General features: G+C 37.2%; 1 protein-coding gene across 4 annotated transcripts in view; it reads right to left on the reverse strand.

The window, feature by feature from the left end:
• Positions 1 to 19880, reverse strand: part of LOC106063659 (death domain-containing protein 1-like) — a 54952-nt gene that overhangs the window by 28713 nt on the left and 6359 nt on the right. For 3 of the 4 annotated variants that reach the window (XM_056016629.1, XM_056016630.1, XM_056016631.1), the window contains exons 2-9: positions 18439 to 18603; positions 13793 to 14000; positions 12753 to 12917; positions 12516 to 12628; positions 4385 to 4569; positions 2773 to 2874; positions 2430 to 2530; positions 792 to 987 (exon numbers count right to left, since the gene is read on the reverse strand). In XM_056016629.1, the coding sequence (XP_055872604.1) occupies positions 792 to 987; positions 2430 to 2530; positions 2773 to 2874; positions 4385 to 4569; positions 12516 to 12628; positions 12753 to 12917; positions 13793 to 14000; positions 18439 to 18595 (1227 nt within the window). In that variant the 5' untranslated portion in view covers positions 18596 to 18603. The remainder of the gene's footprint in view (positions 1 to 791; positions 988 to 2429; positions 2531 to 2772; positions 2875 to 4384; positions 4570 to 12515; positions 12629 to 12752; positions 12918 to 13792; positions 14001 to 18438; positions 18604 to 19880) is intronic. The other variant, XM_056016632.1, reaches the window with a different exon arrangement.

The raw sequence follows: 19880 nt of genomic DNA on the forward strand, positions 1-19880 counted from the left end.
TCGATATAAAATCTAAAGCGAAGTACAGGCATGTAATTCCAAGAGCGTAGTCAAGAAAGGTTACAAATTTCTACCAGTGGCTTGGGCTCCATTAATTAAGTATGAATAGTCTTCTGCCGAAATTGAAAATCATTAAATGTGTCTCAACAAAGATGGCTAAGACAGATTTTAGGAGTCAGTCATAGAGATCGGGTCTAAATCAAAGAAATCGTATGCCAAACTGGGAGTGGAATCCTTAGTAAGGTTGTGACAGAGCGTCGCATGAGGTTTTGCGGGACATGTTTTCCGACAAAATGAATTACGCAAAATAAGAGTTGCGGAAACAGCTTGCCGGAAAATGCGCCGAACGGCGCGAGAGGGTCTAAGTCAGTAAGAATAGCACATTAGGTTTTTGAAATAAAACTTTTAATAGCAAGATAATGCACTGTAGATACCTCAGAATATGCATTTTGTTGGCTTTCAATACCAGAAATAGTGCTCGGCGGCGGGGCTTCGCCTCGCGCTGGGGGAACTCTGCGAACTCCCCCAGACCTCCTTGCTAGCAAGGGCGGGGAGTCTACAATATACAATAAACGTCTTCCGAAAGGGTCAGAATGTAATAAAGATTAATTATGTACACACACACACACATATATATATAGATAATTTGTTTCCGCGGGGAGGGGGGGGGGGAGGTCGGGGGGGGGGAATCCCCCCCCCAAACCCTCCCCGAAAAAAAATCCTGGCTACGCCCATGGTTCATGGTCACAATTCAACGTTAAGCTCAATCTATGAAAAGTCACACAGTTTACCTTTAGTTGGGTGTTTCCGTCCTGGCTACTGAGTTCAATCACGTGACTAATCAATTCTTCATTAGGTTGGTATGTAATGAGCCCTTCCATCTCCTTGGCTACCTTGCAGCTGACATTGTGCTCATCAAAGTGTCCAGGTAGACCTCTAGCTATGCAGGTCACTTCCGTTTCACCTGATTCGTTGACGTGAACATATCTAAACAAGAGCAAAGAAAAGAGATTATCTAGAGGGAATAACTCCATATTTATTTCCTTTTTTCGATACAATACAAAATTAAATAATTATCACTATTTAATTAATTATTTGGTTAACTTTTTAACGGATTCCCGTATTGTCTTCGACAATGAATAATTGTGCTAAGTTTCAACTTAATCAGAGAATAGGAAGTGGGAGAAATAACGTGTTCAAAATTTTAATCAGACAGACATAGTAAATTGATATAAATTTTGTAAAAAGACGTTAGAACTCTCTATCAAAGGTGTTAAAAGATAAACTTACTGTTTTTCAGGGGGAGCAACTCAAACAGTTAATTAATTTTTTGAAATAGATAAATGCGAAACTTTTATAATAAATGACAGTTTAAATTTAAATACATGTTTAGTTTTATTTTTCGAAAATAAAATGTACAGTGTAAAAGTCTTCTTTTTTTAAAATTAAATACTAACACAATCCAAAATAGATTGAAATTATTCTTAGTCACATTGGACTTAACCAAACTCATTTCTCCGGTACAATAAAACAGAGTTTATTTGAAAATATAAATGTCTTATGACTTGTTCGGAATAAATTGTCACGAGTGATCTATGAGTCCAAATATCGACTCATTTTATATTACAAAAACAAATTTGTAGTAAGACTTTTTCAACCTTCATCAGTGTCGTGACCTGTTTCTACTTTGATGCTTTTCTACTTTGAGAATAATTATATTCTTTATGAGCTCAACATCACTTAATGAAATTATACAGGTGGTTTTAACGGTTGTTTAAGTTACTTTAAAATAAGAATTATCATTGCACTTATCCATTCTGACAAAACAGTCAAATAAATTGGTATGGCCAACCATTCAAACTCATTAACTCCGTAATTGTAATAGTGTGGTAGCTGTTTAAGCAGAAATACCATTTAAATATCAAAGTCCCAGTCCTTGTTCTGTACGGCTTTCACTTTGTAATACATCTGACTGTGAAGTGTTTTTACACACATGTACATATGCACATGATAAATAGACATGAGGCCTATGTACTTGATTTATAAAGCTAAAAAATAAACATTTTCTAAATTCAGACACGCTTATGTATTTACTTTTTTTTTTACTGGGATAGAAAACTTTTATTAGTTATTAGTCGAACCCACATAGCTTGACAATGGTTTGTCTCACAGGTTGAGATTATCGCCTGGGCATTATGTGCTTTCTATTGTTTTTGTCCGTTGTTATTTTTTTGTACACATCATTCAACATTTAAATGTTATCTGCTTATTGTTGAACCATTTCTTTCTAGAACTTTTAAATTGTATACTTTAAAAAGCGAATTCAATGTTAGAAAACTGTAAACACTTCTAAGACAACAGCAAACATTATATATCCATATTGCTTAGAATAGCTCTGTGACTATATTCTTGTAAGCAAACAATCTTACGGAACTGGTATCCAGCTGTCGTAAGGTTGAGACATTTTCTCGTTCTGTAATGTTTCCATTTTCCTCCATTCTTCTTCTTTCCTTTGTCTTTCTTCTTGTAACTTTTATGGAAGACATTAAAGTAACAATAACTAACAATTATAATGTACTTTGAACAAGTGTTCAATTGCACTTCAATGCATTCAATTCACTACCGTCTAGATCTCGTATGAAATACATAATTCAAACTGTAGTTGATGTATTGTGTGAATAACGGACTAGATCTATCTTTATTACATCTACTTTGTTAATTGTTTTAAAATACACATTTTATGGCAATGCTCTAATTAAAATTTTTTTTTACCTTTTTCTCTTCTTCTTCTTTTCTCTTTTTATCTTCCTCTTTTCTCCTTGTATCTTCTTCTTTCTTTTTCTTTTCGGCATTTTCTCTTTTTTCTATCTCTTCCTAAATGAAGGAGCCGTATTTTAAAATGAGATTTTGTTAATTAAAACAGAATATATAAGCAAACTAAGCGATTTTATTTCTGAGCTGCAGTAGATATAAGAGAACTACATTAGCTTTCACAACAGGCCTGCTTTCATGAAAATATTCTTAACTATCAATAAAATATTACGCAGATTAAAATTACACTTATTATCTTTACTGATATTATAAGACATTTAAACGCTTTCTTTTTATTTTTCAACATCTAGCATTTATTTCAAACTCAAAATAAGCAATATTACTTTGACTTTTCTAAGTTGAACAAAAGCTAGTGAAGTTCATTATTTTTATCAGGAACATTCCCAATGGAATACCTACTTTACAACATCCCATATAGACACACGGGCCCATACAATCTTGAACCCCCTTAGGACTGAATTACTTCCCATGAAGCACTTCGATAGTAGGAACACTTTTCCTCGGTATATCTCTTCCGTTTTAGACATGTTTGAACATTTATATATATTTGTTTTTAACTGGAATTCTTTTACTTTTTACATTTTATATGTACATGTTCTTCAGAGGAGCGATTTAAAACAAACGTTTGGTGATAATTTTGTATTCCCTTGAAAAAAGAAACAGAACAACCTATCCTAGACTATATATCATCCATCATGGTTCTGAAACAAATTTTACAGACTTTTATTAAAAAAATAATTTCGAATGACGTTTAAACCGAAGAAAAATGAAATTTATTATAAGTCCCAAGGCTTAGACTAAACAAGATTACAAAGATTATCACACAAACTCAGAGGCGGCCTCCGTCGGATCCCTGTCGATCCGCCTATTCGCAAGGAATATTCAAGACTTGATTTTATTTTGATTGTCAAAGTTTGAGTTTGAGTTTTGAGTTTAGGCACATCAGCACAATCTAGGCCATGTCGTGCCCGTAATCCTTCAAGGATCACACTTCCCTTAAATAACAAGGGCTGAATTCTATACAGTTAAATCATTAAAAACAAGGTCTATTCACAGTAAATTTTGAAACATTTTTTAAAGGTAATTTTCTTTTAATTATAAAATTCGAAACAATTCGAAAACATTATTAACGAAAAATTCACAAATGCAGTTCACAATACACAGCAAGGTCCAGTGGTCAAGCTGGTAAATCAAGAACAAGTGGCAACTGACCACACTTTACATGGCCTTATTTAACCTTCGTGAGGGGGAATCACTCTTGCCATCACAATTACTTAAAAATAGTAAACTCCCAATTATCTCCAACTATTAATACTGAAAGTTTCTCAGTAGGCACATAAGCTAAGTTTAACTAGGTACCAATCAATTAGAAGACCTGATAAGCAAGACGGACATTTATGTTTATTGTGACCGTCTCATCATCTTGTCAAGTAAAACATCATTCTACGTTTACCTTGACCCGTCGTTGAGTTGCCTCCCTTAGATTCATGACACTATTGTGTTGTAAAGACAAAGATGTCTTCCAATCGACTGGACATATCTAAATGCTTACTTCTAGTCTCCTCGTCTCTTCTCGAGCCTTATCTGCTGCGATGTTGGACTTGATAGCTAGACTTTGGGTCTCAGCGGCTAGACGCAGCGCCTCTGTGACATCGGCATGGGCTTGAGCCAATATGGCGTTTAATTGTGTTAGCTTGGCGGTTAAGTCGAGTTCTTCTTGGGTTTGGTGTGCATCCTCTAGAGGGCAAGAAAGAATTGGTTCATCTTTTTTCAAAATATAGGTACTCTCTTTTTTTTATCGAAAGTTAAGGTGTAAATTATACATAAAATTGTGCACCCTTTTACATTATATTATTCAATTCGTAACTTCTTGGAAACTTCAAAAATGCTAAAGCATGGGCGGGTGAACATGGATCTCGTAAACGGCCCTAACGATTTTCCTAGAAATTTGACAGTTGCTGTAAATTATATGCGGCTGTCTTATAAAAGCGAGAATGGGAATTTACAGTCATCTTCGAGTCCATAGGATATGAGAAATGTGCACATCTTCGAACTTCGATGTTCCACACTGGGAAAACTCAATTTGGACCTTTACAATTTGCTAAAGTAAAATAAAGAAATACGTTTTCGGGTATTTAGTCATTCGTTCAAGATTTTAATCAATTAATTTTCCGGAATATTTGCTAAATGTCTATCATTGGAATATTTTAAGGTCTAGTAGATCTATACATTCGCTTACTCAGGACTCTTTCTCGGAGGGGGGGGAGGGATGAGTCGGAACCAAAAAAAAAACATTTTTTTAAATGTAATATTCATTAATTATTAAGAGAAAAATAGCCGCTCTATAAGTTGTATAAAGTAGGTATTGTATTGTTTTTTAAAGTATTCCTACAATATCTTTATCCAAATCAGAGCTTCATGAAGGAACCTGGGTGGGTGAATACGATATCAAAAACGGCTCTAAGATTTCCCTATGAATTCTATTGTTGTGTATTGTTTTGGAAAAATTCCTAGCTCATTGGGCATAATGGGAAAAGTCTTTTTTTTTTACTTGTATAATTTTTCATTGCAATAACATCGCAAACGTTTAACTATTTTAACAGGATATTCCTTATTTTTTTAACTAAAAGAAAACTAACATAAAATACATTTCAATTTGTTTTTTTGAACACGGTCTAGGTCTAGATCCAGCATTGATTTTGAAAGGACAATCGCGTACTAGAAATGACTATCGTGTTCGGGAATTTCCGTATGTCAGGTACTATTGTTTCAAGAGTTTTATAAATTAAAGAATAACTTTACGCACCGTTTGCTAATGTACACAACTTGTGATAACGCAATAAACCTCTTTTCCATTTTACATCATTGCAAAATAATCGCTCTATAAGAAATATTGAATCAATTTTGACGTTCTGCTCTATTGTAATTTTTTTTTTAAGTATTCTATCTTTTTCAAGCAGAAAAAAGGTAATTTTTAAGAATAATATTTGACCTAAACCAGTTAAACAGACCATGGGCGTAGCCAGGGGGGGTTCTTGGGGTTCAAACCCCCCCCCCCCGAAATGAAATCCCCCCCCTTGGGGGGAGTCGGAATTTAGTGACTGATTTTTTGCTTTGATTTTGTTTATTTTAGGTGAGATTTTAATACTAAACCATCACTTGCCCCAGCACAACCAAAGGGGTTTTGAGTTTAAAACCGCCTACCAGGGGGTTCGAGTTAAAAAAAAAACTACCAGGGGGGGTTCGAGTTTAAAACCCCTACCAGAGCGGTTCGAGTTTAAAAACCCCTACTAGGGGTTTTGAGTTTAAAACCCCCTACCAGGGGTTTTGAGTTTTAAACCCCCTACCTGGGGTTAACTCACCCTCTTCTATAAAACAAAACAAAAAAAATGCAAACCAAAATCCCCTAATTCCAAGAGCACAGTTTAGGAAGATTTTGATTTTAAAACCCCGTCTAAAATTTACGATAAACCCCTTCTTTAATATAAAAAAAAAGCTAATTACGCACTCAAAATGTTATGAGCGTAGCTAAATGGGTTTTGAATCAGTTTTGAGTTTAAGTTGAAGGTAAAAAATACCTCTTTAATAATAATAAAAAAGCAAATTATACACTAAAAATGTTATGAGTGTAGTCTATGGGGTTTTGAGTTTAAACTCCCCTCCAGTGGAGTTTGAAGCTAAAAAGTACCTCTTCAATATAAATAAAAGAAAATTACTCACTCTAAAATCTATGAGCGTAGTCAAAGGGGTTTTGAGTTTAAACCCCCATTCAGAGGGGTTTGGTGCTAAAAATGCATCTTCAATATTTAAAAAAATCAAAGTACACACTAAAATTATTTGAGCGTAGCCAAGCCAATCGGGGGTTTTGAGTTTCTTCTACAGATGGCTTTTTTTTAAAGTTTAAAAGCCCTCCAGATGGTTTTGAGTCTAAGATCCCCCTACAGAGCATTTTGAGGTGGAAAACCCCCAACAGAAGATTTTGACGATAAAACTTCTCTTTTCGATATAAAATCTAAAGCAAACTACAGTCACTTAATTCCAAGAGCGTATTCAAGAGAGGTTACACATTTTTACCAGTGGCAGGGCTCCATTAATAAACTGCAGTGAATAGTCATCTACCGAAATCGAAAAACACTAAATGTAGCTCAACAAAGATGGCTTAGACAGATTTTAGGAGTCAGTTATAGAGATCGGATCTAAATCAAGGAAATCTTATGCCGAACTAGGAGTCGACCCCTTAGTAAGATTGTGAGAGAACGACGCATGAGGTTTGCGGGACATGTTCTCCGACAAAATGAATTACGCATAAGAAGAGTTGCAATGATATCCTAGTACAACTTGACGCCACTCCTTCATGGAGGTCCTCATGGTAGGTGGGAAGAGGCTTCAGACATTACCAGTGACAGATTTTTATGGAAACTGCTTGACGTCAAATGCTCCGAACGCCGTGGGAGGGTCTAAGTCAGTAAGAATAGCACATTAGGTTTTTGAAATAAAACTTTTTAATAGCAGGAAAATGGACTGTAGATACCTCAGAATATGCATTTTGTTGGCTTTAAATACCAGAAATAGTGCTTGGCGGAGGGGCTTCATTTAGTAATGTAGGGAAATCTACAATTTTTTCACTAACTCATGGAAGAACCTATTCTAGGGCACAATAAACGTTTTCCGAAAGAATGAAAGGTCAGAATGTAATACAGATTATGTACACACACATAAATACATATAATTTATTTTTCGCGCGGGGGGGGGGGGGAGTCGGGGGGGGGAGAAAAAATTCACCCCCCCTAACCCCCCCCCCCCCGAAAAAAAATCCTGGCTACGCCCATGAAACAGACTATAAACTAAAAATATTTATATATAATTCCCATATTGCTGAATATTGAAAAATCTAACAAAGCATTGGGGTTTATTAAGAACAATTTTTTTTAAAAATCAAACAAAAGCATTAACTAAAATGCTATTGAACCTTGGTTAGGCCAATAAGGTTGGGACCCTTCAACTCAAGAAAACAAAGAAACTAGACCAGACGCAAAAGAGATCCCCGAGATTTATAACAAACGAAAATTCACATTTGATTAGACTGCAGTGATGCTCAACTTTATTTGGTCTGCGGGCCATTTTAATTTTCGGCATTCGTGTCGCGGGCCATATCATCAAAAAGAAAAAAAAATTAAACATACAATGAGCTATTTTTAATAGTTTTATTTGTTGACCTACTTTCATAAATTAATGTGATGCATGAAGTTTATCCAAAACCATCTTCTGAATATCTGGCTGCATAGATGAAACACCAAGTCGGAGCACTGAATCTAAATGTTCTGTCGTGAGGCAATTACGTAACATGGTTTTCGCCTGTTTCAACATTGAGAAAGTTTGTTCACACAAATAAGTGCATAAAGACATTGTGATCATCCTTAGCGCTTGTTTTCGATGATTTGGAAACGCTTCCTCAGGTATGATAGAGCAGAAGTCAATAGTCTGCATCACTTGAAATTTGTCAAGCAGGGATGTCTGGCTTTGTAAGTCAATCAGTTCCAGTTGCAGATCTGTTGGGGCACTTGACACAAGCAGGGATGTCTGGCTTTGTAAGTCAATCAGTTCCAGTTGCAGATCTGTCGGAGCATTTGACACAAGCAGGGATGTCTGGCTTTGTATGTCAATCAGTTCCAGTTGTAGATCTGTCGGGGCACTTGACACAAGCAGGGATGTCTGGCTTTGTAAGTCAATCAGTTCCAGTTGTAGATCTGTCGGAGCACTTGACACAACGGCAGCATACGGAGTTTCAAAAAGACGGATTTCATTTTTTAAATTCTGAAACTCCACAAATCTTTCACTAAAATTATCGATCGAGAGCCTCAGAAGTTGGATCATTCTTTCTTTTGGGAGAGACATATTTAGCTGCTTATCATTTAGTAGAGTGGTACAGGTTGGAAAGTGGACAAGATGCACCTTTTCCGCCTGTTGAATGAAGAGTTGCAATTTTGTTTGGAAAGCACATATGTCTGCATACACATTTGAAATCAATTTGTCTTTCCCTTGTAGTTTGGTGTTCAGTTCATTTAGATGTGATATCGCTTAAAATAGCTAAATCCCACAATCATGAGGGGTCGTTCAGTTCAATTTCGTGTCTCAAATAAAAATAAACGTTTTAATACTTTTCCTCGGTTTGTCCAGCCCCCCCACCCCCGCACTTCACTGCGAAATACAATGTCTTAATATTCAAACTCTATTTCTGTCAGAAAATTTTTTAAAGTTCTGTGATTCAACGCTCTTGTGATTTCATTAAATTTACAGTGTTGAGCACAATCATCATCACATGGTCCTGATTCAAAACCGTTCCACAGAGATTTTGTTGGTGAATGATGCAGTGAAGCCGCAGGGGTTCAGTTCCATTTGACTCAACAACTTTTTAAATAACTCTTGCTGTCATTCCGAGGTGACATCCAACCATATGTCTAGCGCCATCAGTAGTCACTCCAACTCATTTATTCCAAGGAAGAACAAGGCCCTCTATGATGGCTGACACTTCTTTGAACAGGTCTTCTCCAGTTGTAGTCCCATGCATGCTCCTCATAGCTGCTAATTCTTATGTTATATCAAAATTGCTGTTTGAACCGCGAATAAATACCAAGAGTTGCGCAGTATCAGTAATGTCAGTGGACTTGTCAGCTGCAATAGAAAACATTTCGAATTCTGCTGCTCAGTCTTTTAATTGTAAATGAAGATTTACCCCCATATCTTCCACTCGCCTTGAAATTGTCATGCGAGAAAGACAGACAGCTTCTATTGTATTCTTCTTTTCATGACACATTTCTTCCATCACTGCTAGCAAGCACTTTTTTTTACACATTCGCCATCGGAAAAGGGCTTCATTGCAACTCTGTAGCTGACCCTTATCGCAGACTCATTTTCTTGTCTCTTGTTATCTAATATTCTATCTCTAGTCTTAACTTGGCAATCTTGTCTTCGCGGATAAAACCAAGAATGCACCGTATGTGTTTATGTGTTTCGTCTCATAATGTCTTTTAATGTTATGTTCTTTAAAACCAGCCACACTTTCTTTACAAATCAAAGAACTGTCCACTTTTCCTGAAAGTGTCTACATTCAGAGTCCACTTTTCGTTTCTTAGGCTCTCCCATTTCATTAAATCACAAGCGTTAAACACTACGGTACCAATCGCTGTGATATCAAAAGAACACGACCCAAAACAATGCATCAATGATGCTCTGTGTTACACACACAAGGTGTCAAGGACACGGCTAGCTCAAGACAGTAGCGAAATTTTCCAAGAATTAAAAATAGCTGTCAATTTTTATCGCCATTGAAAAAAACAACACTTGTGTTCTAACAATACAATACAATATTTACTATGAATATTAGAATACCAAACCACAAGATGGAATTCATCAAAAAATGAGTGAGAATCCTAACTTAAAGAGATTTTTTTTTTCAACATTCTAATTTTTAAATTAAAAAAATTTTTTTTTTTTACATTTTGTTCCAATGCTTTGGCGGGCAGGATAGAAGCACGTCGCGGGCTGGATCTGGCCCGCGGGTCGTAGTTTGGGCATCGCTGGATTAGAGTAACACCTTTAGTAAAATCAGAGAGCCCTCAGGATAATTAAAGTTAAAATATTTCGTTGAATGAAGACTTTTTAGAATGATGAGATCTTGTATATTTAGACTTTGCTTGCAACACAATGGCATTCATATCACTTTTATATTTTAATCATATCATATCTTTTAATGGTAATAATTATTATAAATGAAGACTTACCCCGCGGCTCTAGAAATCAAAGAAATCGATTGAGGGGATACCATTTACTTTATAATTATTGTAAGTAGGTCAATAAATCGATACCTTCGTACAATGTGATGATGTGGTGACCTTGAGATCAAAGTAGTAGGTGTGATTGTTTTAACATTGTGTGGAGGTGGAATCTAAAAAAAATCTTAATTAATATTGATTCAGTCTGTTTAATGACTTTTATTACTAAAGTTATTCTATTTCGAAATAATCTTATATTACAGAAATAAATATATACAAGTAAAGGTTCTCCTTTAAAACCTTACGATCGATAGAGCAGATGATGTAAAGGTCATCTGTTTCTGTGGTCCACGGTTAACGAGGGTGTATTGTGGCTAGTACAACGACCAATAGCCTTTATTTTTCCCCAATTAATTTCAGGTACTTATTAGAGCTGGATGGACACAGATGTATATAACTTTGAAAGGCGCTAGAGGAAAAAATAATCTAATTGGATCTAAGATCTAAAGACATATAACATTAAAATAGTATTTTTGTTCGAGTCATGTTTTAATCAAATACTCGTCATCTCGTCATGTGTTTAGGATTGGATTTGTTTGTGCACGTGTGACGTTTTTGTTTGGAATCTGGTTTGTCTAATTGAAAAAAACAATAGCTGAAAATATTCTTTGAAACCGAGGAAAACAACTGCTGCTTTTTAATTTAAATTTCAACTATTATTTTAGACAGAAAATTTTTTATCTTAAAATAACAACAATAACATGTTTAAAAACTAAAAAAAAAAGCTTATACGGAATGTAGTTGTATTAATTAGTAGGGATCAGTCATGCTATTGTGGTTGTAGTAGATCTAGACCAGCAACAACAAATCTGTGCGATTAGAAATATTTTTAACAATTGTTTTTATTTAGCGCTGTTTCATACTATTAGCTTTCTCATCACTAATCTGGACAATTGGAAAAGGAGAAGGGGGAGTAAGAGAGGTAAATCTGGGTGAAGTTTACAGTAATCGTTTTTTTAAAACATTTATTAAATAAAAAAAAGGGGGAACGACCTGAATTCGAACTCATACTCAAGGCTTTTCAAGCCAACATTCGAACCACTCTGTTAGTGAGGTGTTTATAAATATTGTTATAAACCTAGTGGTGGCACAGATGGGGGTAGTGGTGTGTGTGTAGTCAGCCGACGCAAATCGCCCCAGGCCAACGGTTGACAAGCGGTCAACCGTGACGAGCTACGACGGTCAACCGAGACGAGTGTCAACATGAAGATTCGAGTAGGATCGGCGTCGTGAACAGAGCTCAGGAGCGTCACGAGGGATGTAGTCATATGACCACCCAGAATGGTCGAGCGACGTTCTGCCCGGTTCTAGAAGGCGGCACGGCTATTAACTTGAGAGATATTAGTACAATCTTGTGTTACGTGCTGCCAATGGTACAGTATTGGCTGTTATTTTATTGACATTAAACTATTACGTTATTTGGAGCCCTGAGTTGTCAAGTTCTTTCAGTTGGTGGTCAAGGTGCAGTTTGCAGAGAGCCTGCATAGAGAGATTCGTAACAATATAGAAGATTGCAGTTATCTATTGTTTGCTTCAAACTTACTTGAAAGTAGCGACCTATTAATGGTACTAAGTCATCATTACAGTCAAGTACAATGCCCCTCACTTGATCGAGAAATCAAACAAAATAATTAATTACCAACATTTCATTAACTAATTGTTGAATTTTATGATTTTGATTCCTAAGTTGTCAGGTAAAAGAAATAAGTGTGCACAGTTTCATCTTGATCCAAAATTGGGTGTGGGGGAAAAAGTGTACAAACATTTTTACCAGACAGACAGACAGACAGACAGATTGAGTTGATAAAAGCTTTGTAATAAATAAACTCCTCACAGTGATAGTAGGCTTACCTGCTCTTAAGTCCATAGCCTGCCGGGATACACTAAAATGTAGACTCTCTTTTATTGTTTTCATTCTTTCTCTGAGATGTTCTAACTGAAGCTGGGAATCGTGTGTATGTTGTCTAAAGAGATGTAGAGACATTTCTCATCATTGTCAGAGGTATCCATAATGATAAGCAGATTATAGGCAATGTTCTTGCAAAAATTGTCAAAGTTAAAAATCGTATCAATATTTGAAGCACTCACCTGTAATCATTGACAGATTTTGTAATCATGCCAATTATTGAAGTAAATTCTTTCACTGGATACTCCTGGTCAACTTGGCTAAATCTTGGGTCATCTAACGTACGTATAAATTCTGTTAGATTAGTATTAAATTCACGGACATTGAAGTTAGCCGGAGTGATGTACCTGTCAAATAAAAAATAATGTTTCTTATAATTAGTAAAATGTAATAATTAACAGAATGCCATAACTAGCGCTAAGCAAATAGATATCTTTTTTCTCTGGTAAATTTCATTGAAAAGAAATGCGACATCTTTCAAGTCTCTTTCGACTCTACATTACTAACAAGATAGTCAAAACTCTTTAAAAACTGTGAACTTTTGACGTATGACCTTGTGAAAATTGTTTAAAAAAAAACAAAGACACAATAGTTAGTAAATAAAATTTTAAAAAAATCCTTTTTTTTTTTAAAGGAACAAAGTTTATCTCAAGGGGAAGAACGCAGCCCTTAAAACTATATCTATCAAGTACAAGTTATTAGATATTAAACAAAATAATTATTTACCAGTAATTAATTGTCTAATTGGTTACTTTTTTTTATTGATTCATGTCTTGTCTATGCCAATGAATAATTGTGCGAAGTTTCAGCTTGATCCGAGAATAGGTGTGAGAGAAATAACTTGTTAACACTTTTTACCAAACAGACAAACAGAGTGAGTTGATAATAAGTTTTGTAAAACAAAACTGCTGGTACGACGACATCATAGGTTGTAACGCACGGAGAACACACAAGTGATACAATGAAGAAAAAGGAATGAATGATTCAGACTGAATGTGATGTTTGTAAAAATGTTTTAAATGTTTCGGATGTTCCTTTAGAGTTGATGATAGTTTACTTCCAAGTCCAAAGCTCCCGCAGGGGGATGGGAGCAGGCAGTGTTTTGAACCCGGGACCATCGATAAATCCAAACGACAGTGCAGCGCGCAAACCGCTCGACCAGGCAGCCATCTATATGCTCTCACACTCGGTGAAGTTTAATCGAGTCTAAACCAAAACTTACGACTGTGGATATTGTTTAGGCTCAGATCTGGAAGAGTCTTGTGTCTTGAAGTCTGCGAATTCTTTATTTTCTCTCTCCTCTCGCTTCTGATCTGTAAATGTCGTCTCTTCACGTTTCTGATCAAAGGGAACGTAGACTGTTTCGTGTTGAGATTGAAGGACCGCAGCATTACCATCTTCTTCCAAGTGATCTGGTCTCTCAGATACAACTAGGGAGAAAATAGTCACACAAAGTTTCATAGATGAACATAAGTTGACTCAAAACTTGTATTTTATAATATTTGTTTTTATTTTACTTGAAGCAAAACTAGTATTAAGGTGTCCTTAAAATAACAATCTGATGCCTGCATAATTTGAACAATCATTTGTGTTATTAGCATATATATTTTTTAAATGGATGTAAATCTTGAAGGGAATCACCAGAGATGACAGTAAAGACTATAAAAATGCAATGGTACAGTTGTTATTTAATATATGAAACATGGAACAAATGAAGACACCTGCAGAGCCCTACATATATTTTGTTCCTATTTGGAAAGTGTGGCGTGAATGCTTTCATCTAATCTGAGAACTGCAATCATAAACATTATGCACTATTTAGTATTCAATTTGTAGCTTTCTCTCGTCACAAACACATTCTGTAGGCTCGTAGCAACAGATCGAAGAAACACAGTGTTGAAACGAATCTCTTGAAACTGAATTCAATGAAGTGAGCAGCTTGAGTGACTAAAAGATATCAATCTTAAAAAATAACACCGTGACCAATAAATCATAACCGATAATTACTGAACAACAAAAAAAATGACCAGTGTTGACAATATGTTTTCTTTTATTGCCTCCCGAATGGACTTTTCTAGATCATCACGTCTTTCTGAACCCTCACTTTGAACTTTCTTACAGTCGATCGTGACAGAAAGTCTCCTCAGATAATAGATTCTATATCTTGACATCTAATTATATCCATAACTGCTAATCCAATCGTCTAGATTCATTTCTGTATCACTGTCATAGACTAAATGTAATGTAATGAATTATGCTACAGTAAACGGAAGTATAGTGGGATGGCTTCCAATAAATCAATTTGCTACAATTGACATGAAACCAGTACACGATTGGACCAGAACCAGGACTACCAACAGACCAATTGCTCTTTGACATTTGGTGATGATTGTTGATATGTGTTTTATATAGGTTGCACCAATCGGTGTTTGGGAGTAACATCCCTTGTAACTGTTGTTGTCAACCAAGACAGCTAATTTCATGCCTTATAAGTTATATCCAGAGTCTTGTTATTATTCGTTCTTAATAATCAACAATGATGTCTGTGGCATTTTACGTCTCGCGAGACGATCTTTTCCCTTTGCAACTTCTTGTGTGACTAAAGAGGCCAATCCTTGATACACAGCTGCGATCACAGGTTGGGCATATAAAATCACCAGGCGCCATTGCATTTTCACCCTTCTTTCTGCTTCTGTTGTGTATGACATCTGCAATCTGTGACCCTTCCTTTATGCTCTCTCTCCATGTGGATCTGTCCAGTGCCACCTCTTCCCAGTTGCCAGTGTCGATTTTGAAGAGCTTCATGTCGCGTTTGCATACATCCGTATAACGTAAAAGTGGGCGACCAGCGGCTCTCCTGCCTTCAATTAGATCGCCATACAGGATGTCCTGTGGAAGTCGACCTACTGGCATTCTACGAACGTGGCCAAGCCAGCCAAGGCGTCTGCTGCTGATAACAGAGCGGATGTCCTGGCATCCTGCTCTATGTAGCACTTCCTCATTTGTTATCTTATCTTGCCACCTTATTTTAAAGATCCGCCTTAGGCATCGGAGGTGGAAGACATTCAGCTTTTTTTCCTGCCATGAGTAGGTTGACCATGTTTCACTTCCGTACAGCAAGGTGCTCAACACACAGGTCCGGTAGACTAGGGCTTTAGTCCTGCTAGTCAGCAATATGTTGTCCCAGACTCTTTTCTGCAACCGTGACATGGTGGCCATTGCCTTGGCTATCCTGTTGTTTATGTCTTTATCCAGTAGAGTGTTGTTGGATATGATGGAGCCAAGGTAACAAAAGTGATCAACAATTTCTAGTGGTTGGCCATTAATGCTTACTTGAGGTGCAGTGTTTGTGTTTTGGACAAGTATCTTAGTCTTGCTTTGACTGATGTTTAAGCCGAACTTCTGGCAAGCAGCAGATAGTTTGTCAACCATGGACTGTAGCTGAATATCAGAATCAGCCACAATAGCTGCATCATCGGCATACAGGAGTTCCCTGACGAGTAGCTTCCTAACCTTGGTTTTTGCCCGCAGCCTTGATACATTAAATAGTTTTCCAGAGGATCTTGTATGGAGAAACACACCTTCGTTTATGTCGCTGTACGCATAATGCAGTAGACAGGAGAAGAATATGCCAAACAGAGTAGGTGCGAGCACACATCCCTGCTTGACACCACTGCAAACCTCAAAAGGTGCTGATTGGGCTCCATTGAATTTGACAGTACATTTAGTTTCCTCGTGAAAACACTCAATTAACTTCAGTAGTTTGGGAGGGCAACCTATTTTCCTCAGGAGTTTGAAAAGGCCACTTCTGCTGACCATGTCAAAAGCTTTAGTCAGATCGACAAAAACAATGTAAAGGGGTCTGTCTCTCTCTCTAAATTTCTCCTGCAGTAGTCGTAGAGAAGATATCATGTCTATAGTGGACCTACCACTCCTGAATCCACACTGAGACTCTGGGTAGACTCTAGAAGCTATCACTTGCAGCCTGGATAGTGCCACTCTAGCAAAGATTTTGCCCACTATACTGAGGAGAGAGATACCCCTATAGTTGTTGCAATCACTCCGATCCCCTTTGTTCTTGTATATTGTGACTATAGTTGCGTCACGCATGTCCTGTGGGACATGACCTGTTTCCCAACAGCGGCAGAGGAGAATATAGAGTTCAGGGAGCAGGAGTGATTCGTTGACTTTCACTACTTCCACTGGGATACCATCACTACCAGGAGATTTTCTATTTTTTAAGCAGTTAATTGCTTTTTTGAGGTCACTAAGGCTCGGAAGCTCATCTAGGCATTCCAGTACTGGAAGATCTGGTAGAGAAGCCAGGGCGACATCGTCTACTGTATTCTGTGTGGCATAGACTTCGAGGTAGTGTTCTGTCCATCGTTCTAGCTGCTTGGTTTGATATTACTGTCAGAGATGGAGTGACCTCTCCATTGCTGGGGGAAAGCCTGGGCGGTAAATTTGCGAGTGCTGGGCTGCCCACACGTCAGCACCCGCCTCTCTTCCATACTGACCGGGTCCAAAGGGATGGCAAGCCATCACAATTTGGGGACAGGTGGCTGCAGGAGTTTGCCAGAGAGCAGTAGTCTTACTACTGTCCCCCCCGCCTACGGGGCTCCAGGACCGGATTTTCTGTTAGGGTTTACTCCCTTAGCCTTAGACCTTACAGGGACACACACACAAGGCAGTGCGGCTATTGACCTATAGCTAGGGGTTTGGTTTGTGGGCAACAGGGCGTGTCCGCACGCCGACGGGCCATGCCTGCCTCACATCTTGGGGCCAAACCTCCTCCGAGACCCTTGCAGTTTAGCCTAAGGCTTCGCAGCCTCAGTTTCCATCTGCCACCACGAGGAGGTACTGCATAGGACTTGCTGTGGAGAGGCTATGTACTGGCAAGAGAGACTTACAAAATTGCTCCCCTTTCACAGATGCTAGCCAGCGGTGGCAACAAGTTAAGCTACCACACTAGACGCTTCACACAGCCATTGGACAGACAACAATGATACTGATAAGAAAAGATTCAGTCTATGCAGTCAGATCTAGAAGACGGTTAAAGAACTCAGATAGGAGACATAATGAAATGTTACCTTCAAAGGACATCAAACGTCCTACGTCCTAGTGTATTAATACTAGCGAACAAAACGGGGGGGGGGGTCATTTTGTTGTTATTCCGTACTAACGTAGTACACTACAAGGTCTACTAGTAAACAATCTAAACAAAGTGTATAAGAGAAGGACATGGGATGACCATACTAGATTATACCTTAATACTGCAGGAATAAGCTACCACTATTACCACTGTTTGATGAACTAATTGGCTAATGTCTTGATTGATTCATGTATTGTCATCGACTAAGAATAACTATACAAAATTTATATTTATCCGGCAATGGGAAATGGAAGGAAAACAAAAGTGTACAAAACGTAATAATGGGACATAAATTCATATATGCAGGCACATCTTTCAATAAGTAGCATTTTTTTATTCGATACCAAAAAAAAAAGTTAAACTACAAATAACTAATTAAAGTAATTAAAATTCATAACCAAGACTTTTATTTTCGCATATTTAATTAGCGTGTAAAATATGTTCTATTCTTTTTTTTTTCATTGTATCCAAGCCTGGGTGTAACATATTGATACTATGTGTACATTTGCACCCTAGCAGGTCAGTACCATACCGCTTGTTGTTTACGTAATAAATGGAGTCCCTAAATATGTCTTCCCTCTTAAATATTAGGTTGTTATTTGTATAAACACAAATACTCTACAGTGGGTCTCCTCCAGTCATTCAGAAAGCATGTATTTACCTAACACAAATAAATATTAAAAAGGAGGGGGGGGGGGTAGAATAGTTAGATCTACCTTTTTGCGGTTTCACTTTATTCGGCTTATTCTTTGTTGCTTTATTAGCTCCCTTTGTTGTCTTTCGATTCACTGTGGTCTCCTCGGGCTCCTGGCCAGGTTTGTGTCCATGGCCGTGGTTTGCCGAGGAGCCGTGACCTTTGATCTCTCCAGGCATGACCTATACTGAAGTGAAAGTAATAAATAATATAGAATAGCTTAAAGATAAACTGGTAGAATAATAAAAAAAAAATAAATTTTGTATAATCAAAGCTTATATTATGAGAAGTTACATCAATAATTTAGAATCAGGCATGTAATAAATTTTGTAGTAGATCTATTCTAGACTAACAAACTAGCAACAATAAATGTGTGCGATTGTAAAGTTTTATTAATTGTTTTTGTTTAATGCAACTTTCATACTTTATAGCATTTTTATTGCTTTATGGTCCCATCACTTTTGCGAACCAGTTGGGGGGGGGGGATGGGGGGCGGGGGGGGGTATCTGAGAGGTTTCCGTGCTGCTTTTTTTAAAAGATTTTTTTTAAAGTTGCTCGAGTCTGAATTTTAACTCGTGCATCACGATTGATGGTCAACCTGCTAGCCACTAAGCTTTTCAGGTTCTTTCAAAGATAGAAAGTTTATAGTCCATCTTTTGTTTACAGATTTTAGCAAACGACCTAAATCTCTACACTTCTCCCCCCTTAGTATTAGCACATCTTCTAGATCAGGCATGTCTAACTGGGTGTTGATGGCCGCATGCGGCCCGCGACCACCTTGCATGCAGCCCCCTTGGCCACCTAAAAAATTATAAAAATAATGTTAAACTATTACGCTGGAAAATAAGAGATGACAAGCTACTTGAATTGAAAAATATTATTTGTTAAACTGAACAACGAGGGTGAGTTTGCAGTAAAAGCAAGCTACATTTTGTCAAACTTCATTGTAAGCAATTGCAAATCATTTAGTGAATGTGATTTTATGAAGGAGTGTGTCGTTAGAGCCGAAGTAATTTGTCCAGAAAAGGTGAAAGCATTCAAAGAAATAGCGTTAACTAGGAACACTGTGGCAGATAGAATAAATGACATGTCAGGTTGCGTGAACAATTAAAGAACAAAATAGCTGATTTTGAATTATTTTCATTTGCTCTCTATGAGTCAACTGATGTAACGGGTGTAGCACAGTTGGCTATATTCATAAGGACCTGTGACAGGAATTTTGACATACACGAGGAACTACTTGAGTTCTGTTCTATGCATAACACCACAACAAGCGAGGATGTTTTTGAGAAATGACAGGAGGTGATACTGCAGTACAATTTATCTTTGGTAAAGCTAGCTAGTCTAACAACGGATGGCGCACCAACCATGAAATGAAATGGTTGTGATGCAAAGTTACTTGCAAAAATAAGAGAGACTGATGGTAATTTTAAATTTCGTCATTTTCAGTGCATCATTCACCAA

The sequence above is a fragment of the Biomphalaria glabrata genome, chromosome 18, assembly GCF_947242115.1.
Source record: "Biomphalaria glabrata chromosome 18, xgBioGlab47.1, whole genome shotgun sequence".
NCBI lineage: Eukaryota > Metazoa > Mollusca > Gastropoda > Planorbidae > Biomphalaria > Biomphalaria glabrata.